Source organism: Magnolia sinica, chromosome 4 (assembly GCF_029962835.1).
Source record: "Magnolia sinica isolate HGM2019 chromosome 4, MsV1, whole genome shotgun sequence".
Taxonomy (NCBI): domain Eukaryota; kingdom Viridiplantae; phylum Streptophyta; class Magnoliopsida; order Magnoliales; family Magnoliaceae; genus Magnolia; species Magnolia sinica.
The window spans coordinates 6,654,352-6,681,967 of NC_080576.1; the positions used below are offsets into that span (position 1 = coordinate 6,654,352).

Genomic DNA, 27,616 nt, shown 5'->3' on the forward strand with positions numbered 1-27,616 from the left:
CTTCCTGGCAGCCACATGAGTTTTGTATCAAGCTGTGATATATGTGTATTCCCTTCTTACAGGTCGGAATCACCTCCTGAAGGGGTTGGATGGATGGCAGATAAACATCGTGGGGGTGCTGGGAAGGTTTTAAAGTGAACGATTTTTATTGCCACAGTTTCCTGTGGTGCGCGCATTCGAGCTTCTGATCTGCCTAAATTTTGGGTTCATGTCGTACAATGAAATGGCTAAAACAGATGGACGGAGTGGATATTACATCACGGTGGGCCTTACAGAATCGCTTCCAATTTGAGGCCTCAAGGGAAAACCATAAATCATTTGTTGGACATCCATGGAGACGCCCATGTGTTTTTTTTAATCACAACTTGCTCGTGGGAATAATAACGTAGACAGAGACCGCCACGTGCACGGTAACGTAGCCTAACATCGACGAGATTGGAAAATCATAACTACCTATATTTGTGAAATCCATCCATCGTGTGGACTCTTGACCGTCCGTTGCATGCCATTGATTAGATATTTAAACAACACGTTGGTCCGTGATTTTTGTGTCCTGTCCTGTCATTTTGGTGGCCCACCAGATACATGGTTTGAAACAAGAAGAAATTGAAAGGCAGAGTCGAGTACGGGAGCAGGGGGATTAAACAGACACGCCCTAACTATCCCATCAGTGAGCTGTTCGTTTCCACTTTCCAACCAACGGACAAGTCCACACCAAACAGCAAAAGACGGCCACGGAACGGAAGCGGATTTCCACGGTAAGTTCCTGCGCAAGGATTATGTGTGGCGGCCTACTGCGATGCTTGTGTGAAAGCCACTCTGTCCATCCGTTTTTTGAGCTTATTTTAGTACATGTGACAAAAAATAAGGTATATCCAAAACTTAAATGGGCCACACAAGAGGAAACAGTGAGGATTTAGTGACCACTGTTGAAATATTTATCGGTTTAATTTCTTTGTGTTTTCACTTCATCTCAGTGAAAATGAACTTATAAACGGTTTAGTTGGAATATAAACATCAAGATGTAGCCTAGGAAGGTTTCAACGGTAGAAATTCCTTTCCCCACTGATTCATCTCGTGTGGCCCATTTAGTTTTGGTTCCTCCTCATTTTTGTTTAAAAGTCCTGAAATGAGCTGGAAAAATGGATAGACGGATTGGATTTCTTACAAACATCACAGCCGGCCCCAACCAGAATCCTTGCGCAGGAAATCCGCGTCCCCACGGAACATTACGAACCTGCCCGACAAATAAGTGAGCCCCACACCGACCATAGTCAGTCAAATGCATTTATTATCCCTGAACACGTCATGATTCTAAACCGCATGTAGCGCCACGTGGCTCATCTCCATTGGGCCTTCGTTAATGGCTAAGCAATGTTAGAGAACTCCACGGACCACACTTTTTGAAGCCTTTCTCACCCATCTTCTCCTCATATCCCCTTTTTATGCCCTCCGTATCCCTACTCTATTTGCTTCCATGTCGCTGGATGCCGACGTGGCTGACGCCACGGTCAGCCTTTGCGCTTGCTCTTCCTCCGGCGAGAACTCGCCGGAATCTGACGACAGGAGCTGCCCGCATTGCCGGACGGTCGACCTTCCATCTCCACATTCGCCTTTTTATTCCTTCTCCTTTCCGAGATCTGTGTGGGATTGGGAGAAGCTCTGGAGATGTATCACAGCTGCAGGAAAGGGCTTTGTCATTGGTGCAGGCCTGAAAGGCGGCCTCGCTGCCTTCTCCATCTTAGCTCGGCTGAGAAGCCGTAGGTTCTCAGCTTCTGCTAGGTGAGATCGAATGGAATTCATCTCTTCCATCTTCATTATTATTATTATTAATTTGAAGGAATCTAAGGGGTCATTTGGATGCCTGAAAAGAGTTTAAGGAGTAAAGTGTTTATGGTCCGTCCTGTTTAGCTTTAAGTTGTAAGGTGTTTATAGGTAAATGCTTATTTGTCTTTGCATAACTCAATAAAGTGTTTATAGCTTGTAATGGGTTATTTGCATTAGAGAGAGCTTCAGGCGGTAAATCTCTATAAAATTTTCAAATGACATATAAAGGCTTGATTTAAGATTGATTATTGGGTTGAGCCCATCCCAATTGAAAATGTCTCAAAGGACGTTAATGATCAGCAAGGCAAGAAGATAAAGGAGAAGAAAATCAAGAGAGGGGAAGAGAGGAGCACATTTTGAAGGGGAGAGAAAAACGTGAGGAGATGAGATGGGTTTAAACCCTACCATGCTCACTCCCTTTTATTAAGAAATGTTCTGTGTACAAACCATGTCTCGGGCCCATACAGGAGTCGGGCTTCTAACATGGGTTGGGCCCAATATCTTCTTATATATCCAACTATACTTTACTGCTCATTCAACTATGCATAGAAAATTCTTTCAACACTCTCCCTCAAGCTAGAGCATATATACCAAACATGCGTAGCTTGCTACTAATAAACGATACTTGTGTACATGACAAAGGCTAGGTGAATATGTTGATTGAGCGTTAGATGGAACGTATTGGGTGAGAACTTCCTTCGATGTTATCTTCTCTCTAATGAAGTGGCAGTCCACCTCTATGTGCTTTGTCCGTTCATGAAAAATTGGATTATTGGCTTTGAAGGATGTTGCTTGATTATTGCAATATAGAATCATTGGTTCTCCACTGAAGAGTAGAAGTTCCTATAGAAGTGATCGTCACCACAATCACTCATAAACAACATATGACCCATGGCCCTATATTCTGTTTTGGTACTTGACTTAGCGACACTATATTAGACAATTCACTTTGAGTACAGGGAAGTCCGTTAGGAGTCATCGGGGCTCATAGGAAATTGTTTCCTCAAGATATCTGAAGCAATGGCTACATAGGCAAACCTATCAAGTTTTCCCCAACAAGAGTATAGCATCCAACTGTGAGCTTCTTATATGTGATAGAGCTTGCCCAATCAACATCGTCATATGTTTAGGTATTCATGAGATTTGTAGAGAAGACCTTTACCATGAGCATTTTTTGGATACTGAAGGATCTAAATGACCGCTTCCTAGTACTGGACCTTTGGTTGATGCATGAACCTACTCGTCATTCCAACTGCAAACAAAATATCTAGCCGAGTAATAGTCAAATAAATAAGTCTCCCAACCAGTCTTTTGTGCCCTTTTGGGTCTTCAAATGGTTCACTTTGATCGTTAGAAAGCTTGTTGTTTGGATCCATTGGAAAGTCACATGGTTTACACCCCAAAAGTCTTTTGTATCGTTTTGGGTCTTCAAATGGTTCATTGTGATCGTTAGAAAGTTTGTTGTTTGGATCCATTGGAATGTCACATGGTTTACACCCCAAGAGTCCAATTTCTTCTAATAGGTCCAACACATATTTTCTCTAGGACAAATTTATCCATGCAATTGACTGAGCCACCTTATTCCCTAGAAAATACCTTAGGTAATGCAAGGGCATTTTCACATCGGGCTCAAGTGGGGTGGCCTGTGGGATGTAGGGGCACACTCGGGGTGGGTGGCCCGTGTGAGGTAGTACTCATGTGATGTGGGGCCCACAAGGGGGTTCAACCGAGGACCTAACCCATGAGATGTGGGGCCTGGGCTATGGGATAAAGGATTGATTTGCCATGCTCTATCAATTTGAGCTTTTAGAGCAAGTGGTTAATTGTCTTGCATTAAAATGGTATTAGAGTAGGAGGTCTCGTGTTCGAGACTCCTCATCGAGGGTGATTAATGCAGGGGCATATAGCGTTTGAGCCTTCTAACATGGGTTAGATCTAATATCTTAGACACTCAACTATACTGCTTATTCAACTATGTACAAAAATTTCTTTCAACACCAATAAAGATTAAGGCCGATACTTACATTAAACCAAGCATTAGGTGGGCTAGAAAAAAACCTATACAGAATGTTCTTCTCCAGCCATATATGTTTAAATTCAGGATGAACTTTAACAAACGACTCCGCTAAATTTGGTCATCTTGTAAAGTAAATGAAGGCCTTCCACGTCATATTGTTAGTGATGGTTGAGAGATTTTGCAACTCCCCCATGCCTTTCTTGCCAATTCTGTTACCCTTTCGGCATATCTGTTTATTGTGTTGCAGAGGTGGTCCAATCTTTGCATCACACTCCTATGGGGAGTCAGTTTCTTCTTCTTTGCAGACCTCAGATATGATGTTTTCACATTTATAGGAGCATTTTCCTTGACTTGTTGAGCTTGTAGATATCCCATTCGAAATCTCATCGTCTAATTGTGTATGATCCAAATCCTCCAAAGGGCAACGGGGATATTGACATGCCATCCATTCTATGATGTGGTTGGGCATCCTCTTCCGCAGTTTCGAGGGAGTGCTTGATATGTTTCCCATAGCATTGTCCTCTCTCTATATATAGTCTTCATCTCCTTATATAGTGGGAATGACTCTTTTTTTTTTCCTAAGTCTTGGGGTTTGTGATGCAGGACATGAAAAGTAAATATGATATGTGAGATTTCAGGCTTAAGATCACGTTAGTTCAGAAACAATTACACAAATTCCATATCCCACATGAAAGTCCAAACATTCAATTAAGGGGAATCTATGCGAGTCCAGGCCTACACATGATAGGGCTGGATCAATAAAATTTATGAACAAAACGATACTCAAAGATAAGAAATAATCATCCACACATGCATAGTAATCAGTCCCTAATCCAAGAGATTTAGAAATTCCAATTTGGGGAACCCTAGGGTAAGAAAAGGGGCATAAACTTGGAGATTTGAGTAATTTAAGGTTAGATTTAGGGATTTTGGGTGAAAGCGGAGTGAAAGAGAGGAGAGAGACGAACCAGAGAAGTACCGTACGCATGGACAACAACAATGGTCTAATGCACGTGCGTGTGATCTCGGCCGCACGTGTGTGGGGCCCACTATTCAGAAAAAGGCCATCTTGGCCCCGGTCGGCCAGGCTTGGACTCCAAAACTCCCAAATCTCAGTTCGATCCGATATATGGTTTGTGCATGGTTCTCTGCCGAAGTTTTAGCCCTCCTGTAGGGCCAGATTCTGAAATTCTGTTGTGGAGAGGAGAATTGCTGCAATAGATGATTGATTCGAAGTGTAGATAATGGGGTGAGATGAGAAGAAGGGATGGTAGAAGATGGGTAGTAGAGATCGCGATGGATGGGGGCTAATCGAAATAGATGTGGCTTCGCACCACGGTAGTTAACCCTTCGATGAAGGGAGGGCTTCGCACCTAATTAGGTTTCACAATTCAGAGAGTAGGAAAATGCAGAATTTTTATTAATCTTCAGTGAATCAAAAGAACTACAAGGGGTGCCTATTTATAGGAAAATCCTATACCACAAAACTCGCGCCATGTGCGGAACCTATTACTTGGCGACGAAGTAAACTAAAATAAAAACCAAACAAAGAAATTTAAAGCGTTTTTGATGTTCTAAATAATAACAATAAGCAAAACCTAAAATATGAAATCAATCCGACTAGTGGGATACGATCATGAGATCCCATGGTGGGGTCCACTCTTTTGAATCAAAACTTCGTCTCCTAACTAGGAGGCCCTCCCTGAGCTTCGTCATCGATCCAGATCGACGGCGGGGTCCTCCTTTTGGCGTACGTGCGTAGGGGGCATGCGCGTGTGCACGTGGGCGCGTGATGTCCCCATCAGTTTGACTATGAAACAAAAGATTTTAGATATTAAATGCTCTTCACGAGCATTCTATAAGAAATATCAATGAATGTAAAATGGGTCACTAGTCGTTGATTGGAGGTAGGTAAGTAGAGAGAGAGAGAGAGAGAGAGAGAGAGAGAGAGAGAGAGAGAGAGAGAGAGAGAGAGAGAGATGTGTGAGATCAATCAGAAAAATTAAATTAACTAATAAAAATCACAAATCTTGCTAATGTCATCACAAACATCAAGATTCTAAGAGGAAAGCATGCATAGTTTAAGCCTAAGTTGTCAAGCAATGTCCTGCATGATCATTAACCATGGAAAACTAGGATCTAATGGATGTAGAGACATTCAAATATCATAGGGTTATATCTATTGGAAATGAGAATGTCTAATACTACCTAGGGTTTATTAGATTCGGGTGTGGGTGAAGCTAGGGTTACGGAAGTTTAGGGAAAAATGATGAAATTAAGGCTAAATTGGGGAATTAGATGAATGGATTAAAGGAGTTAGGTATTATGAGATGGGAAATAAGGTTTTGGATGTAAGGAAATTAGGGATTTGATGTTAATTGAAGTATTTTGAGATCTAGGGTTTGGAAATTTGGGGAAATTGGGAGATTTGGGGTTTTAGGGTTAGGGTTAGAGTTCCGGACAAGGGATGATGGGGTTTTGAAGGAAGGATCAAAGATGCAAGGGGGAAGGAAAAGTGGGCCGTACGAACCAACTGTGGGGCTTGCACGTGTGGCCGTATGGTCACACATGTGGGGCTCAGACAGGTAGGGTTTGGCTCGCGGTAAAGGGGTTTGATGGGAAAGGGTAATGGGAAGAAGGGAAGATGTTTGGAAGAGTTTTGAATGGCTTGGGGTGAAAAGAATATGAGATTTCTACAAAATACCTCGAAGGAAAAAAGAATGAATCAATGGTTGATAACTGGAAACCTCGCACTCCTATGATTGAAGATGGGCATCGCATCGATCTTCGTTTCAAATTGTATGGAACAAGTCTTCACATCGCATGAAGAAGAAGAAACAAAGAAGCTTTGTTGTATTTTTTTAGAAATCCACCATTAGAGAGAGCTACACATACTCCCCAACCAATATAGTCTCAAGAGCTTTAAGAAAATTACAAAATAGTCCATGCTTTATGTCTTTTTACCAAAATAATCCTGGTCTAAGAAAAAACATATAAAACCACTCATAAAGTGTCTAAAAGTATATATCAAATATAAAACCAGATCCTAAAACATATATATGTCCTATGATGAAAAATGGTCCACGATCAACGGCTCGATCATGTAATCCATGTGATCCAACGATCCGATCGTCGCGTCCCTCAAATCCAACAGTCCAAATCACTCCCTAAAGCAGCCCATATGCATCTTCCTAGTATGGGGTCTTCTAGATACTCATACATTCACTATGGGGTCTTCAACACGGATATTCGCCTAGCCATAGAGAGGCCGGAGCCCCCCTCATCCTCTGATACGTGTGCAAAGGCTTACATAATGTGATGTCCTCATTAGAGAGAGAGAGAGATGTTCTGTTTATAGTCCTTTAAAAAAAAAAAAAAAAAAAAACTAGCCGTGAGGCTGTAAAGATATTACCTGTAATATGAAACATGTCATTTTCCCATGCACCTGTAACTTATAAAGCCGAGTGGCCCCTATAATGTCGTTACCTGCAAACCATTTACTACTAAACGATTTTACAAGCATCCAAATGGCCCCTAAAATTTTCTCACACATATGCAGAAATGCTCATGTCCAACTGGTTGGACAATAAATTACCATCTGCCCAGTAGTAGATAACTTTCAACATGTCAGGTGCATGCAACATCGAACCAGTCTAAATTACAATGTCTTACCATGAGGATCACCTTGTGTGAAAATCAGCTCCATCCAATCATCAAGACTGTACTTGTACTTTGTTCTTTATCAATAGCTATACATTATTTTCTATGGCGTGGTTCACCTGATGAGTGGATGGGGCTGATTATGGTGGGGCCAACTTATTGGACAAGGTGGATGTTGCACTCACATGATGGGTTGGAAGTTATCCACTGGATGGACGGTGACTTGCTGTCCAAGCGGTTGCACATGAGCATCTCTCTCTCTTTCTCATTGTATACTTTATTTGGTGGTAATGGTTACAGGAAGGTGGGGATTGTATCGAATATTGAAGCAGTGGTGATGGCTGTGAAGGAGACAATGCAATACGGCCTATTTCTCGGCACGTTTGCGGGTACATTTGCTTCTGTTGATGAGTGTGTTGCTGCTTTTGGAGGGGAAAGTAGGCATGTCACCATTCTTTTTTCTTTTCTTTTCTTTTTTCCCCCCAGATTTTTCAGTTTTTGTGTATATATATATATATATATATATTTTCCAGATAGATGCTAATATGCTTCTCTCATTGTAGAAGTTCCATGAAGTTCTTCGGCATGGCCCATGTGGCCATTGGGACTTGTGAACTGTTGGGCCACCATGTGGATAGGCTGTGCACCAAAAAATCAAGGGAATTGGACTGTGGCATCCGAGTTCTTTCTTCCAATGTCATGACTAGGATTGCCAGTTTTGCCCCATTGGGTCCCACTTGCTGAGATGGTCCGATGGTTTGAACTGCCCGGGTTGTTGGTGCTATGATAGAGAAATATGGTTCAATAATCATGCTTCAATGATGATTCCGTTCTTTGATTTTTTGGAGTCAAGTGTGATTCAATTGATATTTTCATTTCAATATTCCTAATTCATCTTGACATAGTGATGGACAGAATCATCAGTACAACACAATTTTCTTACAGTGTCCCATAGCCTGTCCCATAGAGCCTGCGATCTATGACATGGATGGTACTGATCACCTGAACTTCTCAGCATGGGGGCCCTAGTTGGGTGACACATGCTGGCAATCCTCCGTCATGGCCGAGACAAAATGAACTCATGGCTGCCATATGCGAAAGGAACAGTTAGAGGCAGCAATGGTCACTCACCACAACTGGATGGTCAGGGTTGACAAATCACTGCAATTTTTGGCATCTGGCTGATCCAAATGTGGCTGCCAGATCAACAGCAGCAATACCAAGAGATGCTTGCCATGTGTACCATGAGGAGGGAACAGCATATAACATCTATGACGAGAGCTGCATCAGTAGCATTTCTCCTCCTTTTTTTCCCTACACCCTTGTTTGGTACCTAAAAGACTTGATTTTTGTTTGGATGAAGAATTAGTGGTGGTTGTTGTTTTGTATCTATGTGGTAGTGGATCATTAGCATGGTATTGAGGTTTTGGTGTGGGTTCTTTCGGGGTGTTTTTGTAAGAGGAACTATGAGACTACCCAATTGTACACATGGCACCATGAGCAGTGATAAAGACTCTGCTTTGGCAGTACACCATATAGGTGGTTCATATCCCATATATCAAGAAGATATCACTATGTTGGTCATCTAGTTAGTGGCCTGAAGAAAGGGGCGATTCACAAAAACCAGAGCAACAATCTACATCAACTGACAAAACTCACAACATATTGATGGTTAGAGTTGTTAAACAACCACTTGCTTCTAAAGCTCAAGCCATTAGATGTGGTGTATCAATGTATATCAAGGGACTTTAACACTCCCCCGCACGTGCGAGTGTAAGTGTATCAATGTATATCAAGGGACTTTAACAAGAGTCATCAAATAACTGCAGTTTTGGACTATAGCCAATCCATGTTGTGGTCCACTGGCAACTGGTCAATAGTCCTGATCAACATGTTTGCCATGTATATGGTCAGGAACTGCATAGAACTTTATGATGCACATGTTATAATAACTTCATTGTTTGTAAAGGCATGCACCATGCGCCTCACTCATTGAGGCCTTTCACACACACAAGGGTGTGTAAGAACAAAGGCCCTGTTAGCAGCCGGCAACTGCTTTGTTGAAAAAAAGAGAGAGTCGAACAAGTAGTGCACGATTTACTGATCTGTCCTGTTTAGCTACTTCTAGTTTCTAGGCCATTGCTGAAATGGTTAAGATTATTCAACCATTGTCATCCTTTAGCCATGAGCATTATTAGGTGGCTGATTGGATGGATGATCAATGAAGATCTTGATCATTTCTATTGGTCATGTTGATTTTTTTTTTTTTTAAAGGTGAAGATGTTGACCAATGAAGACAATTTGATGCTCCAATAGTTGATTTACATTTGCCATATTCCAGGGGCCATATTGAATTTCATATGGGCAATCTAGTGCAAACAATTGGTAAGTGCATTAAACATATGGATGGTTCAATAATTGGTCTGAATTATCTATTGGTTGTGATTCATATTGAAGTTAGCTAAGAAATTAATATCATAACTCCAGTAAGACCATCTTTATCTTCATATCAAGGGATTTTGTCCATTGGAAGTTGCAATCAAAATATACACTATAGAAAAATGGTCTAGTGCTATGACATACATTTGGGCACATGTATAACCCAATTAATTGATTTGGAACACACTTTGTAGGCGCTTGACAAAAATACCAACGTCTAGATGACTCTTTAACTTTTTTATCCTAAGAAATCAATGGTTTAGATCATTTATGAAAAATAGGTCCCATCATCAATTTGAACCATCTATTTGACCAATACCATTATTTAGGCTTTTTTCACAGGCCAAATTTGCAAAATGCTTAAATTGACTTAAGAGACATACTCTTCTTTTAAGTTTTTGGACTTGGAATGGCACTATGTCAAGTGGTACAAATATATATAAACAATAAATAACATAAAAATTATCAATAAAAATCTTAAAATGAAAGAAAAATTCAAAAGATTCAACTTTTTAGCCTAACGAGCATTGCAACCCAAAATTCAAACTTTTATTTTTTAAAATGTTAATTCGACATGATGATTCAATCAATGGCTCCTAATCCTAGTCATAATTGGATATAAGAATTAGATTACCATGATCAACTCTGTCACTTTTATCTACTTGCTTACCATTGTCATCTACATTCCCTTCAATTCTAGGAAGGTTAGGATCATAATCATCCATGACGCAAAATCACCTAGAAGATAAAATATAACTATAGATCTTTTAATATTAAAAAAATATAAAGAGAAATTGGGTTTTTGATGGTAGGTTTTACTCAATTCTCAGTTGGTGACTTGGGTTATCTAAGATGATATGATATTATCAAGAGAAATTGGGTCATAATACTCTTCGGACCTATTCATTTGCCGATCTCTTAATCTACATTGTAGTGGGATGTACCAAATCATTCAAATGTTGTTACTTCAAATAATTCCAATTTGTTCAAATGTATTCCCATTTCTTTCGAAGTTTGAAAATGTACAAGTTTGACTTAAAACGTGAAATGACTAGTCTTTGTAAGATAGGAGAATAATAGTTATCATTTTGCTAATAATTGTTATTATTTTGCTACAAAGCATTTAATAAGAATGATTTAACATAGTGTTTTGATAAGTTTGAATTTGATAACAAGATAAAGATGGAAACTTAAAAGTATGCATAGAAAGTTGACAATAAAGATAATTAGATCTTCTATACTAGAAGTTGTCTTGTCCCCAGTTATTCAAATATCAGTATCGATGCACCTGTTGCACCCTTGGGATATGGAAACATATTAGTATCAAATGGCAAATATTGCATGTATCGGGGAATGTATCATTGTTTAAGTGAAAACGAAGAAGTGATGGAATTTTTCAATGAGACTTTATGATATATTAAAAGAGACAAATTACACACTTAGAATTCAAAAAATCACAAAAAAAGTATGCACAACAAATTTCCTATTATATGGTCCTAAACTATGCGTTGTCTGACATAAGTGATGTAATTATATCCAAAACGAGTCCATATAATTCACAAATCATACAATCAAGTATAAAACCATATTCCCCCCAAAAAAATTAGGAGAAAATGGATTTTTGTGGGTTTTCTTTTTTCTTGAATTTCTAGTAGGCGAATGTATTATAATGTATTGCCAACACATATGATAATGCATATCATGTTTTGGCAATACGAGGGAATTTGATGAAAGGTTTTTGGCAAAATATCACAATGCATCGATATATCGCAATACATCCGCAATTAGTGTTCAAAGTATCAGTATCACTACAAGTTTTGCTGGTTGGGGATATGGAAACAATATCAATATTGCATAATATCATTAATCACCGGAAATATGGGAAAACATTGGGAAACATGGGAAAAATGGTGGAATTTTAGTGAAACTTCAACAGATGCTAAAATACACATATTTGCATATTTAGGAATAAAAAAATTGTAAAAAGAATGTATGCATGATAAGTTTCCATTTAGTGGGAGCCTAAAAGCATTTGTTGTCATAAGAAATTAGTCCAACCATCCCATCAATACCATCTATCTATCCAACCATCCAAACATCTATCGATATTTCAGAATATCGACGACACACGATATTTTGCCGAGAAATCATTGACAACTGGAAAGGAAATGAAAGATTGTGGTCTCGATATTGCCCATGTTGTGATAACGAAAATATTGCGATGTTATCTATATTATTGTGGAAGTTTAGATGAGTATTAGTCTACTAATAAATCTACAAAATAATAAGACGAATGTAACATGTACTTAATTCATACCACATAATCGTCATCATCAAAGACTTATGCAACTAATCGGGGTTGGGAACATGAATCCTTTTCTACCACTCTACTTTATCAAGGGCCATAACTTCAGTTAGAGCATAGCTCGTCAAGTCTTTTCTTACTACATCTACCCACGCCTTTCGGCCTTCCCCTTGCCCTTTTAGAGCCTTCAACTTGTATAAACTCACTCCTCCTAACCGTTGTCTAATTCATACTACTTAATTACTTTTTTAACAACTTGCATTTTATCATCATCATTATCTACTAGACGACTAATGCAAATCATCAAGCTTCAAATTCATTTTAGATCTTAAAAATCATTCAAATGGGATGTTAAAGTTTGAAAATTAGGGACTTGAGAGTAATTAAAAGAGTTATTAAAAGATAAAATAGAAGTTTATACAACTTCCCACTGGTTATCAGTCCGAAAATGATATGCCATATTAAGATATTGTGCATATGTATGAAGTGGGTGATTTAGTTGATCACACAATCTTCAATTAATAATTGTTTATAAAGGTTATTAATTTAACTCCATTATGAATCTCTTGAATTGGAATTCTGGCTTGACTTATTGATGCAGGACACATGATTTCATGCTAGCATGCAACGTGGAGATTATGAAAGAGTCCGTAAAGTAATTCAATTAACAAAAGATGCTAACCTACCAATTAATTAAGAGTAAACAATAAGAAATAAAATCTGATTTAACCAAAATCATATGTCTGCATGCTAAGAAATCACATAAATCAATTAAAACTAGGATCAATGGAAGGATAGAATTTCCAATTTAGCATAGGCCCGTTCCACACTCAATGGACAGATTTGTAGGTTTTATGATTAGGGTAAGGAAAGCGGAAAATCTGAAATTAGGAAAATTAGGATTCATGGGAATTGGGGATTTTAAAATTGGGGAAAATAAGAAATTTAAGATTTAGAGTTTAGAAGGTTGTGATGGGAGGGAAAAGAGGAAGACAAGAGAAGAAGAAGAATACCTTTTCGAAGAAGAGAGAGAGGATGTAAGAAGAATACCTTGGGGAATCTACCACCAAACAAGTTTGTACCCCTCCATGATTCAATTGGAAGGGGAGGGTTTTTTTTTTTTAAACCATATAAAATAATAAAGAAAATTCCTTCACACGAGAGAGCTTTTCTCTTCTTTTTTTCTTCTCAAATCTCCACTCGGGTTGGAACTCCACCCCCTCGTGCTTTTATAATTAAAAATTCAGAATTAAATCCAGCATAATTACAACTATGCCACTCGCTCAAGTGAAGTGGCCCATCATCTAAAATAAGAAAATTAAAACATATATTATCAATCTCAACTATCAAATAACTCCTAAAAATAAAAATAAAAAACATAAAGAAAGCAATATTAGAGTCCAAGGGGCTCAAATCAAGAAGATTTGGTGGCCCGATGGCCTGATCAACAAGATCCAAAGGTTGGATCGATACGAAATAGAAATCTTACGACTTAAATAATCTCCTAAGCAGCCCACATGCATCATCCCAAAGTGATGTCTTCCTGATGCATGTCCAATGCATGTGGGGTCTTCAAAATGGCCTGGTGGGCCTCATCTGGAACTCGTCTCCCATCCACAAAGAAAGTTACGCTAATGTGGGTGGTCGTCTCCGTCTCTGGTACATTCGAGTAGGTCCTCTGATGTCCCCATCAATTCCCCTCGGTTGAGGAGATTTCGCCTCTGGCGAAATAAAGTTGCAGTGATACTCGAGGAGATTCAGGTCTCGTCACTGAAGCTTTGTCTTTGTGATCCACATACTGTCTGATTTTAGTCAGCCCTTCCACTTGACAAGATACTCCTGGTAACCGCCATGTCATGTGGAAACCACTTCTTCATCTAAGATATCCTTCATATCCTCTCTTCTCATATGTATGAATGGTATGAATGGTAAAGGTTGAGAAGATGGGTTAGGTAATGGCCATGGATTTTGGGACAGGTTAGGGGCATCATCATCAAAGTTCATTTGAGGGTCAGGGGAATGTCCATGAAATGGTACAAGATCTTCCACATTAAATGTAGAACTGATACCCATGTTAGGTGAAAGATCTATCAAGTAAGCATTCGAACCCAGTATTTTAAAGATTTTATATGGTCTAGCGCTATGGGCTTGTAATTTTTTTATGGTTCTCTATAGAAACCTTTTTGGACATATTTTAATCATGACTTCATCACCCATAACAAACTCTTTAAACCTATGGTGTGAGTCAGCAATCATTTTTTATGTTTCATTAGTTATATTGATTCCTTTTCTAATCTCCACATGCAAGTCATGAGTATGTCGTGTAGATGCATATGCAAACTTTGAAGGCCTATAGAACACAGACATGGGTATGCAATCTATATGGGTCCTAGGCTCATCTATAGGGGTCCTGTATCAAATTGGTATCTCATGGGTTAGAACATCGGTCGAACTCCCCTCATGAACCCCAAATCACATAGGTACTGCCTCACAAAAGCCATCCAAATCACACGGGTGGGGCCTGCCTCTCATGAGCCACCCACCTCAGACAGGCCGCCCACCCTGAGTGGGCCCTTGCATCCCACAGGCAACCTCACTTGAGCCCGGTGTGAAAATGCCCCTGCATTACTTATGACTTCATAGATATAACACATTGTGTTTTCTCATCACTGTCAACCAATTGAAGTACTCTAATAAGATGCTCCATAGTTTATCTCACATCCTCAACTACCTTTGAAAAGGAATTATCTAGGATAGAATTTTTAATGTCTTTCTCCTATCTTAGTTCAACCGTAGTGACTTTTTATCTGTTAATCATTCATTATCATGAATTCATGTTTGTATATACATGTGTGGGCTTAGTAGACCTCATTCACTGGTTATATTAATGCTATGTGTGTACATGTGTGTACATATACATGGAAATGATCAAGTGCAAACACTTTCACTACAACTGCAATGTAAATGGTTTTCTAGCCGCCAGATTGTGCTTATTTCATTATAACGGTTGAGATTTCAGTGATAGACGACAAATCGTTAGGGAGGGAACCAGCTCTACCCAGTTGGATTTTTAATTATGGGCCGAGTAAGTTCTGAAGCCTATATATATATATATATATATATATATATATATATATATATATATATATATATATATATATATGAAAAGGTATTATGCGCTTGACCTCACGATAAGCTACCGTGAGGTCGAGCTGTGTGGGCCCCACCGTGATGCGTGTCGATCATCAACACCGTGCATTTGAGGGGTCCCCTCTAAATTATAGGATATCCCAAAAATCAGCCGTACACGGAACTCAGGTGGGTCATACCATGTAAAATCATGTGAAGACACCGTTAAAACATATAAAAGCACTTGGTGGGGCCCACTTGAAATTTGCATGCGTCAAACTTGGTCCGAACCCTCATCCAAGTGGGACACACATAATGGATGGGCTGGATTTGCAAACCACATCTCAGTGGGCCCAAAAAATGATTATGAATGTTTTAATGGTGCACGGCTCCTCTCCACTTCTGGATGTGCTGTGGCCCACACAAGTCACGGATTGACTTGATTTTTGAGACCTAGGTCCACGATGGAATGGTGCATCTGACTGATGGGGTAGATGTTCGAAACGCATCACAGTGGGGCCCACACAGCTCGACCTCATGGGACGGACTTGTGAGGTCGAGAGCATAATACCTTTTCCCATATATATATATATATAAATATATATATATATGAGAAATGCTCACGCTCCCATGTTTTAAACTTGGTGTATCTGTGAATTTGGGTTGCAGGTGGTAGATGGACTCACCAATCCTAAAGACTAAATCCCCTTGGGCCCTAAATGTTCTTTCCAAAGCAAATCCCTGGGTTGGGGAATTTAGGATTGATGAATGTTAGTATCCTAGTGGGTTTTTTTTTTTTTTTTCGGGAGGGTATACTCCCGTCTTCCAGCTATCCTATTCTTATCATAGAGAATATGTGCTTTTTTAAAATAAGAATTATGCAGATCCCTGAAATCAATAAACTAGTTCCCATTAATCAAGATTGGTGCTATATTTGCAAATATAAAAATTCCATACTTTGAGAGCGAAGGGATAGAAGGAATCATAAACTCATATGATGTAATAGATACTTTTGTAAGATTAGGATATTAGAAGTAAAAGACGCTTTGAGAAGATGAAAACAAGAGAGGCCCTTGAACAAGATATATCAATAGAGGTTTGGAAGTGTATGGGAAATATTGGGTTATTTTGGTTGACAAGGTTGTTCAACAAGATTATAAGATCGAAAAAATTCTAGATGACTAAAAGAAAAGTGCGGTGTTACCTATTTATAAGAATAAATTAGACATACAAAGTTGTGCTAAATATCATGGGATTAAACTTATGAGTGATACTTTGAAACTTTAGGCGATGGTGATTAAGCAAAGACTACGGCATGAGATGAATATATCAATAAATCATTTTTTGTTTCGTTTCCTACTTAAACAATTGTTGAAGAAATATAAGGAAAAGAGGAAGGATCTCCACATGGTCTTTATTAACTTAGAGAAAGTAGACGATAGGGTTCCAAGAGAGTTAATTTGGTGTGTTGGGAAACAAAGGAATTTCAAGAGGACAGGCTGACGTGATTAGGGATATATATGAGGGAGCAATAAAAAATGTAAGACCTCTAGTGGAGAGACAAGTGAGTTCCCAATTAGGCTTGCACCAGGAGTCGCCATTGAGCACTCATACCTTTCTGCATTGGTTATGGACGAGTTAACGAGGCATTTGTAGTAAGAGATCCCATGGTATATGTTGTTTGCAAATGACATAGTTTTAATTGACAAGACAAGGGAGAGCATAAATACAAAGCTAGACTTGTGGAGGGGTGCTTCAGAATCTAAAGGATTTAAAATTAGTTGGACCAAAATAGAGTATATGGAGTGCAATCTTAGCAACAATAAGAGTGAATCATAGTTAAATTTGCTAGCCAAGAAGCTTCCCAAAATGACCATTTTTGATACCTGGGTCAATAATTCATGAGACTGGAGATTGAAATGGATGTTAACCATAGAATTCGAGCTGGGTGTAAGAAATGGAGATGTGCCTTTGGAGTTTTATGTGATTGTCATGTACGGTGTACCACTCAAATTGAAGGGAGGTTTTATATGATAGCTATATGACCAGCCATGCTTTATGGGATAGAATGTTGGGTAGTGAAGGAACACTATGTTTAGAGGATGAGTGTAGCTGAAATGAGGATGTTGAGATGGATGAGTGGCAAGACGAGGAAGGATAGAATTAGAAATGGGTTTAATAGAGGGAACTTTTGAGTAGGATAAATGGATAATAAGATGAGGGAAAGTAGACTTAGGTGGTTTGGTCATGTGCAATGGAGACCAAGAGCTTGGCCGGTTAGGAGTGAGTTGGTACAACTTGAAGGCTCTCAAAGGGCATGGGGAAGGCCCAAAAGGACATGGATGGAGGTAGTAAGAAAGGACTTGATGACCTATGGTCTAAGTATGGCCCTTGACAGAGTGGAATGGAAGAAAACAAATTCATGTAGCGGACCCCAATTAATGGGGATAAGGTTTAAATGATGCTAATGGTTGACATTATTTTATGATGTTGTTATTTGCCTGCCACCCTAGGGCTTAGTGGTAGACTCACACGAGTTCAACATGAGGTCATGGGTTCGAGCACCCATTGTGGTGTGAATGCGCGGGCACTTGTGGGGTGTGTGAGTGCGTGTGAAAAAAATTGTTGTTATTCTATGCAGCTCTTTTTTTATTTTCTTCTCTCTCTCTCTCTCTCTCTCTCTCTCTCGTGTGTGGTGAGGTTAATTCAGCTTTTTAGATGTTGCTGAATCCTGAATAACTCATGCAGACCAAACTTTCCTAGAGGAACTTCAATATAATTGCTTCCAATTCATTTTTGCAGTGTTCTTAAGATCTCATTTTGGTGTAGGACTGCAAGCTGGAGGGCACTCTTGGCAGGGTTGATTGCTGGGCCTTCACTGCTTTTGACCGGACCAAATACACAACATACAAGCTTGGCCATCTACACTCTCATGCGTGCTGCTGTATTGGCATCACGTTGTGGAATAAAGAGCAAGCGGTTTGGATACATTTGCAAACCTTTGACTTGGTCACATGGAGATATTTTCCTTATGTGTCTTTCCTCTTCACAAATTTTGTATGTATTCTGTCTGTGAAGCTTGCTACTGAATTTGTGAAGACTGAATGCTGAATGGCATTTCTGAATGAGATCTATGTTGAGACTTTGTTTCCACCTTCTCACTTTTATTTGTTATTGTTTTCCTACTTCTTGATTTTACTATTCCATTTTTTTTTTTCGTTTTGCTGTTATGCTTTGCCAAGTAAATGACCATAACATATATCGTACCTTTCACTTCAATTTTTTAATCGAAATATAAGGTTTTTTCTTTTTCTTTTTTTAAAGAAAAAGGGCCTGGGGGCCAGTACAAGCATGGAGCTAATACAAAAAGGGAGCTGATGAAATGAGGTGGTTGAAATCCCTTGCAGAAGGAATAACACTGTTTTAAATAGCGAATAGCGTGTAGCGTAGTGTTCACCCCTTTGAAGTGAGAGGCATAAGCTACATAGCCTGTAGCATGAGCTACACTCTACTTTTAGATTTTTAATGAAGGTCGCACATGGCTGCATCAATTTCATGATATTCTGCACCAAATTAGAATGATTGATAATGGAATTTAACAAAATTTCAGGATATTTAGTGCAACCAAACGCAACCTAAAGTAATAGGAAAGGGTAATGACTGAGTATAAACTATAAAGGTAAAGAAAGAGCAACGAAATTGATTTAATACTGTTACTTATATTATTTTTACTAAAAGCATTGAAAAAATAACTACTTTTTATTGGAAAAAGAAAATTGTAATAAATCATTGAAAATATTAATTGATTTTAATATTGTAGTGAAGAAGAACTTGTAATGTGAGCCATGTACCATGTAACATATGCAAATTATCATGTAGCGTAGGCTACACATGACTAAGACTAAGCTACAAGCTATGTAGCATAACTATTTAAAACTCTGGAATAACATAATCCGTTGGTTCTGCCCAAGAACAAACAAGGCGTTTAACTCTTAAGGATGCAACAGAGTTGGAGGCACAAATTCTGTTAAAAGTGTGACCGTTATGTTCCTTCCATATCGCCCAGTGGACAGCCAAGCACAGCTCACAAAGAAATTTACACTTACACGATCTCAAATCCTCCATGTTTCAAATAGTTGCTGGATAGAGTTAAGCATGGACCATGCCACATTGAATTGCCTTAAGGCCCATCCCTAAATCTGGTACGTGAACTGACAATGAACAAGAAGGTGAATGACAGATTCAAGTGTCTCGAAGACACAGACAGCATTACAATGCAGCTCATGTACCTGCCACATGAACCCGCATGGCACATAGGCAGGAGATCCAATCAATCCATCAGAGGGGTACCACTATTTAGATTCCCTGGCCTAAGAATCAGGTCAGTCTTCCAGTGACATGGGCCACATTCAATAGAACATATGGACAGTTAGAGAAAAAAAAAAGGGCCAATGTTTTCTAACCCATCCACCTATTCCTAATACCACTGCCCACCTGCTGAGTTGACTAGCTTTACTTTTGCTCACCAACATCTAATTGGTCAGTATTACCTGTTAGATGGCTAGGGTATTGCACCTGCCATGCATGTGGTGGATTGTAGATGGTATGCCTTGTATGCACATGTAGGCTTAGCAAAGCTCTCCTGATAAATTATTTATTTTCTATTTCAAACATATATTCTGTTATCACCATTTTTACGTGTTTTATGGGGTTGTTGAAAATGATACCTTCGTATTGGTTTCTAGCTGTTGGTCACATCCCCATTCTCTTCATTTTTATTTGTTTGGAACTGTTTATGCTTCACAAGTATGTACAGATATTTACATGAGATGTTTTATCAGCTTGCTTGGATACGTTTCCACAAATAGGTGTTTTTGAGAAGTTCCAAATATAGGCTTCACGTCTGATTTCAGGTTGAAGTGTTGTTAATCCTTGTGCAAGAAAAAAAAATCATATATATACACGTGGTGTTTCAGTGGGACCATTATCATGTATTTGATAAATGTGGTGTTTTATATTATGAGTGCAATGTTCTTGGATATGGATCTTTGTTTATATGCACCTCCATATTATCTCGTCTCATGATCTCTCTAATCCTAGAAAGAATATTTCAATCCCTTAATCATGCTCGTTATAATTGCGTGCAGGTCTTCATACATACTGAAACAAGACAGTTTACCTTCATCATACAAGTCCTTTCTTAACAAACATGGCGGCAAGGATGCTATTATTTTGCGAGGGGTCAAAGAGATTGCCTGCAACATGCCTTTGAGTAATTTGGAGGGGATAGAGAAGTACTACAAGTCTGTTGGCATTGACATAAAGCTAGATCCGAAAATGAAAGTTCCTTGTTCTGTAAGTATTCCCAAAATTTTCGGCGATACTTTTCTCTGGGACATTGACTGTCTCACTTTTTCTTTATACACAGACATGTAATTTTTCTTTTCTCTGATGGATTGCCTCTTCTCATTCATTTCATTAAGTGTGTGCCGAAAACTTCACAACTAAATGTGATTATGAGATAATGGGAAAACTTCAGATGCATCTCTCTCTCTCTGAAAGCTGGCTAAACTATATCACCAGAGCAGAAACAGGAGAAACAGTCCACTGAGATAGCGAGACCATTAAACTCCTAGAAAAAGAAAATCTGTATCTATTAAATCATCAACATAAACGGCCCATTTGATCACCAAACGTTTATCTTTGTCAGCTACGACCTCTACTGGATCAGAGCAATTCCTAAAACATGTCATTTTGTTTTGCCCAAACGGACCACCAGATAGCAAGGATGACCATTCTCCAAATCTACATCTTCTTCTTCCCTATCCTGATTCCGTGCCAAGCTTTGAGGAGAAGATCCACCGAGCCCCGAAAACACCAATTGACTTGAAAGCAGGAGAGAAACTCAGCCCAAATATTTGAGATGAAGGAGCAATCAAGAAGTAAGTGATCGACCGATTCTGCGGTCCTCATACAGCAAAGACAGATGTTGGGGAGCACCATCCTTCTCAACAGTGAGAATCTTCTTTTTAGCAGCCAACCATCCGAATGCCACGATCTTTGGGGGGGGGGGGGGGGGAGGGGGCAAATAATACCAGACATATGCAGAAGATTGCTCAGCAATAGGATATTGAAATGACAAAGACTGGTTGTAGAAAGATTTAACCGTGAAGGAGGAAGATTTATCCAGTCTCCAAATGATTCTATCATCCATCTCCTGATTTGGGATGACTTTATAGATGCATTCCAACAAGTTTGCCAGTTCGGGGATCTCCCAGTCCTCAAGATTTCTTCTGCAACACAGATTCCACTCCATCTTGCCATCCTTAATAGAAAAACAGTCGGTCACAGCTGCATCTTGATTGGAGGCCAAACGAAACAAAGTCGGAAAAGAATCTTCAAGAGATTTGTCCCCCATCTAGGGATCTTTCCAAAATCGGATTCTATCACCTTTTCCTAGCTCGAAACCAATACCTTTGAAGATATCCTTTTTAAAGCGAAGGATGCCTTTCCAGATGGCCGAAGCCCTGTAAGCAGATGACTCTTTGGTCTACCATCCGCCAGCCGAACTGTTGTACTTGCTCTTAATAATCTTGTTCCATAAGCTGCCGCTTTCCGACCCTAATCTCCAAATCCACTTCCCAAGGAGAGCCCTGTTCATCTTCTTAAGGTCTTTAATACCTTCTCCACCCTCTTTAAATTGCTTGCACACCTGATTCCAATCCATAAGATGAAATCTCTTCTTGTCCTCTTTCCCATGCCATAAGAAGTCACGTCTTAGCCTGTCTATAGAAGCCAGAACTGAAGACGGACATCTATATAATGACATAAAATACAGGGGAAGGTTGGAAAGGGTGGACTTGATTAGAGTTAGACGACCACACCGAGATAGGAAGCGGCATTGCCATTTTGCTAGATATTTCTCAAACCTATGGAGACCTTGTTCCATAGAGACTTAGGAGGAGATCCAATGCAAAGCGGAAGGCCTACATACGATGTGGGAAAAGAAGCCGAGGAGCAGCCGATATGCGAAGCGAAATGTGAAACCTCTTCTTCCTCCAAGTTTACCCCGTATAATTTAGATCTGCTCATATTGATTCTAAGGCCAGAAACTGCCTCAAAGCAGTAGATCGTGGTGCGCAGATTATCCACCTTGGCTGGATTGGCATCAGAAAAAAATCAGAGTATCGTCTGCGAATTGAACATGCAATATTGGGCTACTCATGCCTTTTACTGAAATCCCACTGAGAATGCCTGCTGCTTGGCCCTTCTGTAACATTCTTGAGAGGGCTTCACCCACTATGAGGAAAAGGATAGGAGATAAAGGATCTCCTTGTCTCAGACCTCTCGAACTTTTGAAATACCCTTTCGGGAACCCATTGATGAGAATCGAAAAATGTGGCGAACCAATACATTCAGCTATCCACCTACTCCATCTGTCACCAAATCCCAGTCAACGTGATCATAGGCCTTTTCTACGTCCAGACTACCGAAAATGCTTTTGGAACCTGATCTATGACTGGAATCCAAGCATTCGTTTGCGGTTAGAGCGCAGTCCACTATTTGTCTACCCGGAATGAAGGCACATTGATTGGGAGAAATAACTGAACCTATAACCTTCTTCAGACAAGTAGCCAATACCTTCGCCAGGATTTTATAAGGGCCCCTGATTAAACTAATGGGCCTGAATTCGTTGAAGGAGGCCGCACCCAAGATCTTTGGGATAAGCGCTAAGAAAGAAGACCGGAGATCTTTGGAAAGTTTGCTTCTCTCGTGGAATTCCTTCAGGAAATCCATGACATCGACTTGAATGATCTCCCAAAATTGCTGAAAAAATCGGATATTGAAACCATCAGGGCCGGAGGCCTTATCACCGCTTAAGGAAGCGATCGCCAATTTGACTTCTTCCATAGAGAAGCTCTCTCTCTCTCTCTCTCTCTCTCTCTCTCTCTTTCTCTCTCTCTCATCTAGCATACCTCTTGAAGGTTGGTATGCATTATAGTTTACTTTGTTAGATGCTATATGCAATGTTCCATTGACAGCAGAAGATACCTGCTTACTCAGCAATTCTATTTCCAATGCTACTGGAATCCATTGCTCAAAAATACTGTTTTTAATTGAAAAAAATGTAAAATATTATCTTCACAATTGCTTCAATGTGTTTTGTTGGGTCGTTGCAAATTTGGAGTTAACTTGGCCTTGTTTGAGGGGAAATAGGGCAATTTGATTGTCATCTTTATAGTATGGTCTCTGAAACGGACACTCCAAGCTGTTTATTAGGAGATACTGGATATCTAGCTTCACATCTTTAGCCTATCATCGTGTTTGAGCCTTATATGGTTACTTACTATATAATTCAAAGATTCCTTCCATTTATGCCACCATTGTTCTATCCGGTTACCATTGATCTTCCAGCATTAACAGTACTTATTATTACTCTTTTGTGCAGATGGTGCATGGGCATCAATCTTGCACAAGACATGTTATTTCTTTTCTCATTCAAGCCTATGGAAGAGCATTACCGGTCTATCTTCCAGTATATCTGATTCCTGCACTAATAGTTCATCGACAAGACCTCTTGAAAAGGTTAGTGTCTTTTTGCCATCGTCTAATCTTTTCTTCCTTTTTTTTCCCTTGAACTGCTATTGCACTGCTTTCTAATTTTATCATAGGTTAGTTGATTTCCATGCCATCTTACTGAAATAACTGCCACAATTTTATCCATGCATAGATTACTGTTCTATCATGTAATAGATCGAGGGATAACTGATCCAGGTAGAGATGATTGATGCATGCATTTGTAATGCATTATTAAGATTTCAGTATATTGGTTTGGAGTTCACTTGACATTCCTTAACCTCTCAAAAAGAGGAAAAAGGTCGCTCGATATTCCTTAGTTGCATCTCTTTCTTCTAACTGAGTTTTTTTTTTTTTTTTTGGAGAAGAGGAGGATGAATGAGTAGAATGATGATGCTCTTGATGGGTATGAGGTGAAACTTGTGGATCAAGAGCGAAGTCACCTAAAAACGTTGTGACCTTGTCCAGCACTAATGGTTCTGTTTCCCAAGTAGGTGGTTTTTTATTTTGTCTGGGGACTGTTTATCATCTTCATATCCACTCTCCTTTGTGAGAGATCCGTGATCATTTATCTTTACACCGTTTTGGATGTCTTTGTGTATCGCATGCCATGAAATACCTCTTTCTCCTAGAATCATTACTTGAAGATGCATGTTGGACCATACCTGTGGATCACAAACACTTGTGCCAACACGTCAGCTTCAAGTGAGAGAGTGAACCCTGTGGGTTGTGGCTTTTATTTTCACTCTAGCCACACTGCAGTTGCATAGGAAGTGGCTTTTGCAATCACACAAAATTTCTTGGGTCCTATTATGGAGTGAAACACATGATATGGAGTATCCTCTGTGAGTCCACCACCATTGGATTTAGGGGATCCAACCCTTGAGAAAGTAAGTCACTATAACCCTTAATCCCATCTCATTAATACAGCAGTGGTGGAAGTTTCATACATATGGTGGAACCCAAATATCTTAGGTAGTTCTATATGCAGATTGATCTCAATGTTGACTATTATCATTTGCTTAGATCTCAGGATGTTTAGTGCTTCTGCAATTGGCTATGTCAAGGCTAATTTTGACAGTTGAAGTAGATAATGGTTCTATTTTGCTGTGTTATGTCGGGGCCTATGGGTTTTGACTAGAATGGTTTGCTTTTGTTCTCAAATTCCCTTGATGCTCTCTAGCTGTGATGGGTAAATATCTCAACATGATTCACCAAGTCAACCAAGAGCTGGGTGGTCACGCAAGTATCCTTAGGGTCTGTTTGGACAGTGGTATTAAGTTGTATTTAATGGGATTGCATTACTAATCCCATTTTGAAATTCGGAGTAACATGTTTGGAGGGAGTGTGAGATGGGATTACTAATCCAAGGAGGATGGATTTTTGCTTCATCCAGGTTCAATCCAAATGCAATTTGAAAGTAAATCCTGGGATTTATTTTTTAACGTATACATGCCAAACATAGTATTAGAAAACATGGGATACACCCAACCAGGGACAATACCTTACACATGCATTTATTATAACTTTTACAATTCCATCCACCTTAATCCCACCTAATGCAACTTGCCAAACAGGCCCTTATATAGACTTCTGATGTTCTTCTTGCTTGACTTTCAGTCAGTAATGCATATCCACATGAAAGCTAATTCCTTGGCAGATGTGTGCCTAGTCAGTGCTGTCTATGTCATCTCAAGTCCTGGGAATTAGTTTCCCTAGCTCTTGCTTGTGTAGATGTATGGTAGCATGAATTTTTTGTCTCTTTTCTGTGGTTGAAAACGTGCAATTTGGATTGTGATCATCTGCATACGGTTGGTTCTGTGCTATTTGTCTTTTGTTTTTCTTTCTTGCAATGTTTTTTTACTATTTGTATCGGTTGGAAATGTACAAGCTTCTCTTTCTCAGGCCTTTTGACTTGACTCTCAGTTGGCTTTCATGTTTATAACAACAGGCCTTATACAATTTTTGGGAAGGGCCTTCTTGGTACTGCAAGATCGAGCCTGTTTCTCTCTGTGTATTGTTCATCAGCCTGGTTAGTTTTCATTTTCCTCGCATGTCATGCAACATTGCATTCCCATCCACCTATTTGTTATGTTCCCTGTAACTCCTATTTATAAAATCATCTTCTTTCTTGAATTATAATTTCTAATTATTTAAGTGTATGATATGAGAATTGTCAATGCTAAATAGTTGTGCTAAACTCTAGTGATACTTCACTACCAAATTAAAAATGGCGGTCATCCACCATACACATTGCATATTTGTACAGCATTCCAGACCAAAAATGGAGGTAACCCAGTTGTGAATGGAGGAGCATGACCAAAAAGCCTGAGGAGACGATAGTTACAATCTGATTTTGCCCACTGAATTTAGGCCCCTCACTTTCATTTTTAACCATCCATTTGATAACCACCAATTAAATGGTTATTATTGCTTGATAAGTGCGATTTTCAAGCTATGCTCCCCATGATTTGGTTGGTCCAGAATTGGATAGCTGTACGTGTGTACTACATGTGAGGATGGGTCATCGTCGTCATCATCATCATAGCCTTGCCAGGCCTCCAGGTCAGCTAACATCTTCTAACTGGATAGTGTGATACACATCATGTCTTGTTTTCAGGATGTGGACATGCCTTCTTTTCAGGATTTTCAAGAGATGCAACATCCCGATGGTTGCGATGGGGACGGTATGCAACTGCCTCATTTCCCCTTTGGTTGAATCCCTCTCCCACCTGCAATATCATTGCTCTGAAAATCAGTTACTCTGTTGCAGTTTCCTCCTGGCCTGGCATTGTCAATTGAAAAGAAGAGCAGGAGGATCGAAATATCCCTCTACTGCCTTGCACGTGCCATTGAAAGCTTCTTCACATGCATGGCAGATGCAGGTTATTTCCCAGAGTCAAAGAAATTGAAGAGAGCCGATGTAGTTGTATTTAGCATATCAACAGCCATCATCATGCATTGTTATGCGCAAGAAAGGGAGGTGTTCCGGTCGAAATACTTGAACGTGCTTGACTGGGTATTTGGTGTGCCTCCAATTTGTGATAAACATGATTAATGCTAACCGCATTTTAGGAGTAAGGAATGTGGCTGTTTTCCGCCTCTAGGTAGAGAGGGAATTGTATATTCTGAGTTAATTGTTGTATGTCAACATGTAGAAATTCTGATTTGCAGCATCTTCCATATCTACGAGGATTGTACCTGAGTTATAACAAAGTTCAGTGTGAGTTATTCAGGCAACTGCTAAAATTATTATGATGAAAGATGATTAGACCCAACTCTAAATAACAACACCAGGCAATGGGACCATATGCTAGGCCTTGGTTGCGCCCGGACTTTGAACTGATGGGCTACAACATCTGGTCTTGCCAGCAAAATCCTTTTTTGGGCTGTTACTAAAGTTGGCTCGAACTCCTTCCTGGTCTGCGTTTGGAACCCAGTGGCATCCCCCCAAGGACCACAACTTTTATGTGGACGGCTATGAAAGGAAAATTTCTAAACCAGGATTAGCTCCAGAAGTGAGGCTTCAGCCTCCCCAACAGGTGATCTATGCAAGCAGTTGGAAGAAACAATGTCGCACCTTTTCCTTTGCAGAGGTCAGTCTGGCAATTCATTTTAGCAATGGGTGTCCTCAGAGAACCTCCAGGACGCAGTGGTGAGAG

The 27,616-nt window shown here is 39.6% G+C and overlaps 1 protein-coding gene across 2 annotated transcripts; it reads left to right on the top strand.

The window, feature by feature from the left end:
- The first annotated feature begins 1,400 nt into the window (after positions 1-1,400).
- LOC131242280 (uncharacterized) lies at positions 1,401-27,130 on the top strand. Of its 2 annotated transcripts, XM_058240827.1 has the most exons (8): positions 1,402-1,782; positions 7,805-7,945; positions 18,207-18,434; positions 20,525-20,732; positions 23,827-23,963; positions 25,906-25,986; positions 26,575-26,641; positions 26,728-27,130. In XM_058240827.1, exons 1-8 carry the CDS (start codon positions 1,478-1,480, stop codon positions 27,010-27,012), a joined length of 1,452 nt encoding a protein of 483 aa, XP_058096810.1. In that variant the 5' UTR covers positions 1,402-1,477; the 3' UTR covers positions 27,013-27,130. The 2 variants fall into 2 exon arrangements, with proteins under 2 accessions (XP_058096811.1, XP_058096810.1); XM_058240828.1 differs by lacking the exon at positions 18,207-18,434 and having other exon boundaries at positions 1,401-1,782.
- Positions 27,131-27,616: the final 486 nt, after the last annotated feature.

Excerpts from the sequence above, each read along its gene's own strand:
- LOC131242280 (XM_058240827.1), top strand. The coding sequence starts at position 1,478 with ATGTCGCTGGATGCCGACGTGGCTGACGCCACGGTCAGCCTTTGCGCT. Across the intron at positions 7,946-18,206 it reads GCTTTTGGAGGGGAAAGTAG|GACTGCAAGCTGGAGGGCAC; the intron begins GCATGTCACCAT and ends ATTTTGGTGTAG. Across the intron at positions 25,987-26,574 it reads GTGTATTGTTCATCAGCCTG|GATGTGGACATGCCTTCTTT; the intron begins GTTAGTTTTCAT and ends TCTTGTTTTCAG.